This window comes from Microcaecilia unicolor, chromosome 1 (assembly GCF_901765095.1).
Source record: "Microcaecilia unicolor chromosome 1, aMicUni1.1, whole genome shotgun sequence".
NCBI lineage: Eukaryota > Metazoa > Chordata > Amphibia > Gymnophiona > Siphonopidae > Microcaecilia > Microcaecilia unicolor.
The window spans coordinates 695803773-695814115 of NC_044031.1; the positions used below are offsets into that span (position 1 = coordinate 695803773).

The following is a 10343-nucleotide window of genomic DNA, read 5'->3' on the forward strand; positions in this document are numbered from 1 at the left end:
AGAAATTCACAATTCTCAAACTGAAATTATGTTGTACTAGCAAATTGTCTTTCACAAGCACGGAGCCAGTAGCTACCAGTCTTTTAGATCTTTGCTCCAAAGTAGTCATCTCGGTGGTAAGTGACAGTATCTTGTGCTTCAGGTCTGGCAGAACAAGAAAAATTGCATACCCACACAGTACCAGCTCCTATCTCAAATCAGGAAAGTCCTCCTTAAAAATTGCAACATGCTCCATTTAACAATCGGTCTCCCTGCAGATGCAGTTGATGTTGCAGGAGAGGGGAATTCTCCTGTATTCATTCTTCTGAGTAGCGAGAACAGACTCGGCACTTTGGCTGAATTGATCCCACCCTGCTACACCTTGAAACCCAAACCAGGTCCTATAGGAACAGTGAAAGCATCAGTGCTTAGTGAAACATCTTGACAAAGATAGGTTGCTTCCCACCAAGGGCTATCAGAGAGCACCTCTGACACTTTGGGGCAAGGCAGAAGGACAACAAATGCAGAGATTCACAGCTGCTTCTCAGGGACCAGCACAGGAGGCTCAGAGGAAAGCTCCTTATCTTCCCCTTACACTTTGGAGTCATGAAGGGAAATGAATAAGGCAAAAAATAAGCTCTAGACTGCTCAAGAGCATTTTGGCCCCCATTCCCTTGAAAATGGAGAATTTCTGTGTTGAATACTGCCATAATCATGAAATGTTTACTGCATGGTGTCTTCAGGATAGGACATGCTCTTGAGAGGTCTAGAGCTTATTTTTTGCCTTATTCATTTTCCTTCATGACTCCAAAGTGTAAGTAAGGAGCTTTCCTCTGAGCCTCCTGTGCTGGTCCCTGAGAAGCAGCTGTGAATCTCTGCATTTGTTGTCCTTCTGCCTTGCCCAAAAGTGTCAGAGGTGCTCTCTGATAGCCCTTGGTGGGAAGCAACCTATCTTTGTCAAGATGTTTCACTAAGTACTGATGCTTTCACTGTTCTTTCAGGATCTGGTTTGGGTCTCTTAGCTGCTGACTTCTTTTAAAACAGCTAAAAAGTTTAGTTGAATAATGAGCAAACATTCCATCTTTGGTATGGTAACGTTATAAAACTAATTTTCAGTAGTAAACAGTGTAGGATGTATTTTAAGAAACCAACGTCTCTTTATAAAATTGATATTCATCAAAGTTAACCTATTCCTGATTTCTCTTTTTGCAGGCTCCTTTGGCTCAACCAGAATCTCCTACAGCGTCTGTGGGTGATGATGTTCAGTCTCTGGCAGATTCAATGGACTCCGACCGTGATTCTATTTGTAGTAATTCCAATATCAACAATGGCAAAAATGGCAAAGAAAAAGAAAAGGAGAAACAGAGGAAGGAGAAAGAGAAGAATAGGACTGATTCAGTTGCTAATAAACTGGGGAGTCTTAGTAAAACATTGGGTATTAAGCTGAAAAAGAACATGGGAGGGCTTGGAGGCCTGGTACATGGCAAAATAAACAGGACAAATTCAGCGAATGGGAAGAATGGGGACTCTATGGACAAAGTGAAAAAGAAAGAATCTAAATCTCGCAAAGGCAGTAAAGAGGAGTCTGGGCAGTCTGCCAGCACGTCTCCTTCAGAAAAAACAATGAGCCCTTCTCCAACAGACAAGGCAAGCATATCTCCTGTGGATAAAATAAACACAAAATCCCTGCTAGATAAGCAGTCAGACCCCTGGAAGTACAGTACAGATGTGAAGCTCAGCCTTAACATCTTGAGAGCTGCCATGCAAGGTGAACGCAAATTCATTTTTGCAGGTCTTCTTCTGACTAGCCATAGACATCAATTTCATGAGGAGATGATCGGTTTTTATCTGACCAGTGCCCAAGAACGCTTCAATGCAGAACAAGAACAGAAAAGAAAGGAGGCAGAAAAGAAGGCTGCTCTTAGTGGATCTTCTTGTAGGAAGCTGGACCAAGAAACATTTGGGAAAGAGAAGCTGGATTCCTCTTCTCAGGAAAGGGCATCACCAATCTTGCCTCAAAGCCATACAACTCAACTGGTTTTAAAACTAAAAGATCGCAGTAGTCCCACTGCTGGATCTTTTTCATCTCCCAGCAACAGTTCTAAGAAAAATGGACCCATTCCAGTATCTGCTCATTATAGCCATACTCCACCTGTTCAAAGGCAAAGCGTTATCCACCTGCATGATGTCAGCTCAAAGCCATCAGACTTCCAAGATGACAGCTACAAACCAGTTGTTGGTACCTTGAAAACATGTGCCACTTACCCCCAGCAGAACCGATCATTGTCTTCTCAGAGCTACAGCCCAGCCCGAATTTCGGGCATTCGCACAGTGAATACAGTAGAGTCATTGACCTATGCCGTGCCCACTGAACAGAAATCCCAGACCTATACCAATGGTTTTAACACCAATGACGTTAGAGACTGTTTAGAATATGCTGATGAGGAAGCTCCCCAGACATGGTTGAACAATGATAAAAACAGAGGCAGAAGCACAGTTTGCCCATTATATTCTCTCCATCAGAGCCGCTGTAAAAAGGAGAACTGCTCCTTTTATGGCCGCCCTGAGACTGAAAATTACTGTTCTTACTGCTACAAAGAGGAGTTAAAACGGCGGGAGAGAGAAAACAAGGTGCACAGGCATTGAAGATCTTCCCTGAACAACTTAGTTTCACCATTTCTTTTCTACTTGCAAAGTTAGAGTGAATGAGTGTGAGCAAAACATATTATTAAACAGGCAGAAAATGTGAAGCGTGTTGCTTTTCTGAGGGTTGATGCAAAAGTTAGATGACAACTTTATCATAAAAAGAGATTTATTTTCCATTTTGTCAGTGTGTCTTTTTATATACACCAGAAAGCTGAAAGGTTGTTTACTCCTTTGTCAGTGCTGTGTATATGTTTGGTCATAACTTACTAACGGTGCCTGAACTTACACTGATATTACTCAGGTAGTAGAGGGTTAGGGAAAAGGGAAAGCAAAGTCAGAATAGTGATATTGGGGATGATATACTAACCTAGTATCTGCTCAGAATTTGAGATACCATAGCCATCAAAAGGATATTTTTCCTCAATATTAAATCATTTTGGAGGTTAACAGTTTTATGTAGATTTTGCATAATTCTTGATATTATGACACCTCACAGTATATTACATTGTATGTATTTAATCAGCAGTGGAAGGTCTCAGAATTTCCAATTTAACTCCTGAAGAGTCAGCAGTGCTTAAATACATGTGTGGTCCTTCAAGGCAGTTATCTCATTAACTGTATATTGCCCTATAAAATCACCTGGTAGACAACACTTTAGAATAAATTAATTATTTAACCACTAGTGGGAGAGATGGACCAAAAGAAGTAGGTAAAACAGGAAGGAAGATCAGGGTGTGATTGGAGTAGCACCAAGCTCTACTCATTTACTGCACCTCATTGTGCATCTGGGTTCATCCTGAAATTGCTATTGGTTTGGAGGAGCCCCTGATATTTAACTTCATTTAGCTGCTCTGTCTTCAGCTATAATAGGTGCATGGGTGTGTGATTTGGTGAACATTTCTTTGGTCATACACAGTTCCTTTTCTAAGTAAGAATATGTTGCCATTAGCGCAGGAAATGTAAAAACTGCTGAATGCACATAAAAAAGAGCTACTGTTGAGTAGATTAGCAAAAACATTTTTCTAATGTACTTCTACTGTCTTCACAATTGCTATGCAAACATTTATTTATGCACTCAAGGTTTTTCTGTATTATGGGGGAGGTCCTCTAGGGCTTTCTTAAGACGGTCAATATTGATGTAATCTGGATTAGTTCAGAAGCAGCGTACACTTAGAGGGATTCTGTGTTGCAAGATGCACTTCTTTTGGGGACAGTGTCTCCAAGTGGGTTAATTCTGTGCGTACCACGATAGTGCACCATTTAGAGTCATCTTGTTTCCTATCGTCAGTAGAAAGTAAGCCTGCAGTAGAAAGGCCAAATCTCCATTACCTGTTGCTTTGCCTTTGATGAGAGCATAATGAAATGACATAAAGATTTGTGAAAGTGCATTTCATAAGATTTAGAGGGGAAGTTATCAATGTGGGCTACTGTTAAAACAGGTTATTTTAGCACGTCATGCTATTTTATCACAGGGTCTCATTGCATAAAATGGGACCCTGTGCTGAAATAGCATGACTTGTGGTGACTGTCATTGATAACTACCGCCCTTAATGGTATTTTCATAGTAAGATTAGTTGAATACCTGTATGGTCTGCTGCTCTAATGGTATTAGCATGTTTTGACACCTGTTGGTCATAGTGGAGTTTGTTTTTTCAGAGCAAACAATTTCCTTTTATATTTTGCTGAAACAGATTTATGAAGTGGCATGTCACATCATGTTCTAGCAAACTAGCGTACAGTCAGTTGTGCAATGAATCTGTGCCCCTATATAATGAACACAAGCCAATAGACAATGGAGAGAGAGAGAGAGCTGGCAGAATTTCAAACTGCATTATGTCCTCATGCCCTTTTAGGAATACTAAGAATTACAGTAAGGAATAGCAAGCCCCAGGCCAACAAAATAACTGACCTTGACTGTAAGTGGCTTTTCAGCTTAGTTCATTATAACTGTGTTTCAGTGTACTGCAGGTGTCTTTATTGATGTTTCAGAGACTTATCACCAAAATGGACTTCTAAAACATTGATAGGAACTGATTTTCATAATTTACACTACTTTCAGTTTATTTGCACATTAATTACCTATGTATATGATAAAAAAAAAAGTATACTGTTGAAAAAAAGGTGTTTGTATGTGTATTCTGTTTGTAGATTTTTGGCTGTATTATGTTGGAATTTTACAAGCCAAGTTTAAATTGTAATATAGAAATTATTTTTATATTATTTTCAAAATATGCTACAGAGCAATATTTTGCGCCTTTATTGAACAGGGTTGTCATTTTAGTAGACTAACTTCAGAATTGTTGGTAGAAAAGAACCTTGAACAGGAACGCTTTGTAAACATTCTCATAAGATATGAACCTTATTTATTGTTATGCATTCAAATGTTAAATGAAAATTCAAATATACAAATGGTTTTTATTGAAACTTTTTTTTCATATCTTTTCCCTCCCTTTTGATTCTCTGATCAGCAAAGCAATTCCATCGTCATACACATCATAGTTCAGATTTTCTTTGTTGAATTAATGGAACCATGTTTTGGTTAAAACCCATCAAAGCATCAACTCAGTTCCTGTCCATTCTTAATGCACATCAGCACTTAACAATGTATAATTGGTTTATTAACTTAAGAATCCAAGGACAGAGGTAGAAGACAATTAAGGGCATCACAAATACAAGGTAGAAAAAAAAGGCATAAATAGGATTGTTTCTCTTAGAAAAATTGTAGCCATCTTCTAGCTCCTCTGTCATGAAATTTTTGAATTCAAATGAAATAGTATGGTTGCTGTGTCAGTCCACTTGAATGGATACGAAATAAAGGTTAATAAATTTGAAAAAAAAAAAGGTGATGGCTTGTTTTCCACTAATTTATAGGAAGTCCATTTCTATACTAATTTTCAAGAGGTGATACTCCTTTTTCTCAGGTCCAAATAATGAGCAAAAGCATATACATAGCCATGGATTAAGGAGACACAGCCAAGATGGATTTAGTTAAAGGAAATCTTGCCTCACCAATCTACTACATTTCTTTGAAGGGGTGAATAAACGTGGATAAAGGTGAACCCAGTGAATATTGTGTATTTGGATTTTCAAAAGGCATTTGACAAAGAATCTCATGAATGACTCCTGAAGAAATTAGAAAGTCATGGGATAGGAGATAGTGTTCTGTTATAGATTAAGAACTGGTTAAAAGAAAAACAGAGTAGTATTAAATAGTCAAGTATTCTCAATGGAGACGATTGGGGTTCCCCAGGTGTCTTTGCTGGAACTGCTGCTTTTTAACTTATTTATAAACTAGTAAACAAAGGCCCGTTTCTGAGAGCAATGAAACGGGCGCTAGCAAGGGTTTCATGGTAGTGTGTATGTTTGGGAGAGTGTGTGTGTGAGTGACTGTGTGAGAGAGAGAGACAGCGTGATTGCGGTAGTGTGTGTGGTTTGACATAGCATGAGTCTGTGTGTGTGTGAGAATGAGAGTGTGTGGCAGGGTTCCCCCTCCTTCCTTTTCCCCCCTGTGTTCACTCCCCACCCCCGTCATTCCCACCCCTTTCCTCCCCTCCCCCCCTTCCCTGCCTGAGGGTGGTGAGTCCCATTCCCTCAGCCTTTCAGGGTCATCCGTCGCATTGTGTTGTTCAATCTGGCTCCCTCCCTGCTGCCACTGCCAGCATGATGCATCTGGCTCCCTCCCTTCTTCCCTTGCACCACGTTGAGGCTGGCTGGCTGGCTGGCTCCCTCAGAAGTTGAGGCTGGCTGCCTGCTTGCCTGCCTCCCTCTGACCTTTTGGATGTCTCCGTTTCAGGGGGAAGATGTGTTTGTTTTTTGCAGGAGCGGGGTCATGTTGTTTGTGAGTGTTGTGTGTGGCGGGGGGAGGGGGCAGGACCGTCATCTGCGCCGCTGTTGTTCCTTGGGGGGGGCCCGACATGGTTCTGGCGGCGGGTGGCTCATTTCTGGTGAGGGGCAGGAGCGACACGGTTTGTTAGCCCTGCATGGCTCGTCGCGGTTTTACCTGGTTCGTGCGCCGCTGTTGTTTCCGTTGTCGTAGCTCTGTGTGGGTGGAGGTTTTCATGCCCCGCCCTCGACATCATCGCGTTTTGACGCGAGGGCGGAGCAGAGCTACAGTGTGGAAATCCGGAGTTTGTGGCCTGAGTAGAACATTGGAGGTGAGAATCTGCTCCGCCCTCAGTCATAATGTTTGATGCGAGGGCGGGGCCCAGACACTGTGATTTTCGTGGCTTCAGAGCTTCGAACATACGAACCTTGGCTTCAGTGACGTCAGACAATAGAACGTTGAGGGTGAGTTTTATATATATAGATGATCTAGAAATGGGAATAACTAGTGAGGTAATTAAATTTGCCGATAACACAAAGTTATTCAAAGTTCATAAATCACAAGAGGACCTTATGAGCTTGGGAGACTGGGAATCCAAATAGCAGATGGTATTTAATATGAGGAAATGCAAAGTGATACCTATAGGAAAGAGGAACCCAAACTGTAGCTACATGATTCCAGGTTCCACCCTAGGAGTTGCTGCCCAGGAAAAAGACGTAGGTGTCATTGATGATATGTTGAAACCCTTGTGTTCGTTGTGCAACAGTGACTAAGAAAGCAAATAGAATATTAGGAATTATTAGGAAAGGAATGGAAAAAAAACAGAATATCATGCCATTGTATTGCTCCATGGTGCGACCGCACCTTCAATATTGTATCCAGTTCTGGTCACTGCATCTTTAAAAAGATATAGCAGAATAAGAAAAAATGCAAAGGGTGACAAAAATGATAATGGAGATGGGACGACTTCCTGGTAAGGAAAGGCTAAAAAGGCTAGACTTTTTCAGCTTGGAGAAAAAAATGGCTAAGGGGAGATAAGATAGACGTCTATAAAATACTGAGTGGAGTGGAATAGGTAGATATGAATCGCTTGTTTACTCTTTCCAAAAATACAAGGACTAGAGGGCACGCAATGAATCTACTAAGTAGTAAATTTAAAACAAATTAGAGAAAATATTTCTTCACTCAATGTGTTATTAAACTCTGAATCCATTTCCAAAAAATGCAGTAAAAGAAATTAGCTTGGGGTTTGAAAAGGTTTGGATAATTTCATAAAAGAAAAGTCCATAAGTGATCAATAAAATGGACTTGGGAAAATCCACTGCTTATTTCTAGGATATGCAGCCAGTGGCGTTCCTAGGGGGGCTTACACCCAGGGCGGATCGCTGATGCGCCCCGTCCCCCGGGTGCAGCGCCCTCCCCCCCCCCAGTGCAGTGTGACCCACACCCCAGCGAAAGAATCCCCCCGGGTGTACGCCGCTGGGGGGGTGCCGTGCGCCGGTCAGCTTAGTTCGTTTCCATGCTCCCTCTGCCCTGGAACAGGTCACTTCCTGTTCTGGGGCAGAGGGAGCATGGAAACGAACGAAGCTGACTGGCGCGCGGCACCCCCCCCAGTGGTGTGCACCCGGGGCGGACCGCCCCCCCCCCCCCCTTGTTACGCCACTGTATGCATCATAAAATCTGCTTTAATCTTTAGGGATCTTGCCAAGTACTTGTGACCTGGATTGGCCACTGTTGGAAACCGTATGGCAATGCTTATGTTCATATGAAATACCTTACAATGGTTGTGTGAAGGGAAAGGGCAGGGTTTGATGTGATAGAATGATAAAGTGATGATGACAGAGAGGCTGTATAATTATTTTTTATAGCAAGTTAAACATAAGTCCTGTTAAGTAGGTTTCAATGTGCTCATTTTAACTTCAGATGTCTTATTATATGGAGTAATTTACTAATGAGTAACGTGCTATCTGCTGTATGGCCCATTGGAATAAAATGCTGTAGGTGCTCTGGCCATTAGGAAATGACCTCCTTAGTTCTGTGATTATAAGGTCATTGATGCACTGATCTTGTTCTGAAAACTTTCCCCCAAAGAGGTGTTGCCTTGCTCTTTGTGATATGTAAGTTGGAGGCAATTCTATAAAGTGGTGCCTAAATTAAGACACCACAAAGGGGCACGCTTAGTTCCAATTCTGTAAGTATTAAGATTCTCCTAACCCATTATAGAATAATCACAATCTCAGGAATTTATAACCAGTTCAATCCCAGAAGTCTGATTCAAAGTGTCTAACATTAAAATAATGCAGATATCAACCCTGCAATCAATCAACATCCATTAATGTAAAAGCGAAATAATATGACTCAAAGACAGAGGTAGGTTGTTTGACAAGTGAAGCTATATTATTCCAGATCTGAGCAGCATGAAAAGAAAAAGATCTCAAGTATTCTCTTAACTCAAACACCCTTATGGGGTGGGGGGGAATGTAACAAAAAGCAATCTATTGATCAAAAAATGTTCTTGCTTGATGGAATGAGTATCAAATGAGTAAAATACATGGGTGCTGCTTCATTAAAAAAATTAAAAATGAAATATGATGATTTCAATACAATCCGTACATGCCCTGGGAGCCAGTGAAGTCTTATAAACAATCGACTGACCTACCAGCTTATAATCGAAAAAGAAAAACGCCTTTATTTCGACCCAAATCGGGAGATGGGCGTTTTTCTTGCAAAGGCGCCCAAATCGGTATAATCGAAAGCTGATTTTGGGTGTTTCCAACTGCACTCCGTCGCGGAAATGAATAAAGTTGATGGGGCGTGTCGGAGGTGTGGTGGAGGCGGAACTGGGGCATGGTTATCAGCTGAGGAGAGATGGGCGTCTTTAGCTGATAATCGGAAAAAAAAAGGCGTTTTGACTGCGATTTTGGGTCACTTTTTTTGGACCCTTTTTTCTCACGAACAAGTCCCAAAAAAGTGCCCCAACTGCCCAGATGACCACTGGAGGGAATCGGGGATGACCTCACCGGACTCCCCCAGTGGTCACTAACCCCCTCCCACCAAAAAAAATCCCACTTTAAAAACTTTTTTTCCAGCCTGTATGCCGGCCTCAAATGCCGTACCCATCTCCATGACAGCAGAATGTGTTCGATCCTGTCACAGCCTTTCACTGGGTCAGATGTGGCTCTCGGGTGCAGTACAGGGTCACATCAGCATTGCATTGTGGTGGGTGTAGGGTATTGGGCTCCGTGATTTCATTAGCTTGTGTTACAGTCTCACGATGTTGGTAGTTGGTAGGCTCTTCTCCCATGGTGCTTTTCCCTCTGCCTACTGGGTCAGAGTGTGCCCTGTTGTGTTTCCTGTTGTAGTCCATGCGGTAGTGGCCATTTTTGTAAGCCAGTTTTAGTTCCCTTTCCTGTGTTAGCCACGTTAGAGAACTTAGTTCTTACCTTGAATGTGGCTGAAAGAGGGCATTGTACACCATTCTGCCTGCTCTGACCTACTGCTAATCTCAGTACCAGGGAGACTCGCCAGTGGGGCACAACCTGTGATCTGCAGTTAACTGTGAGTAAAGGCGGTTATTCCAATAAAGGACGTTTTCTGAGAGATTAGTCTTCAGGTGTCAACTGGTGTGCCAATGTTATACAGCAGCAACAAGTCCTAGAGGCCTGCGTGTATGCAGGTCCCTGGAGCATGTTTAGTGAGTACCGCAGTGCACTTCAGCCAGGTGGCCCCAGGCCCATCCCCACCACCTGTAACACTTGTGCTGGTAAATGGGAGGCCTCCAAAACCCACTGTACCCACATGTAGGTGCCCCCTTCACCCCTAAGAGCTATGGTAGTGTTGTACATTTGTGGGTAGTGGGTTTTGGGGGAGGGGGGTTGGGAGCTCAGCACCCATG

General features: G+C 42.3%; 1 protein-coding gene across 2 annotated transcripts in view; it reads left to right on the top strand.

Moving 5' to 3' along the window:
* OTUD7A (OTU deubiquitinase 7A) overlaps positions 1–4764 on the top strand; it is a 468456-nt gene extending 463692 nt beyond the window's left edge. For both annotated transcript variants that reach the window (XM_030188471.1, XM_030188476.1), the window contains exon 14: positions 1192–4764. In XM_030188471.1, coding sequence (XP_030044331.1) covers positions 1192–2625 — 1434 coding nt within the window. In that variant the 3' untranslated portion in view covers positions 2626–4764. The remainder of the gene's footprint in view (positions 1–1191) is intronic.
* The last annotated feature ends 5579 nt before the right edge of the window (positions 4765–10343 follow it).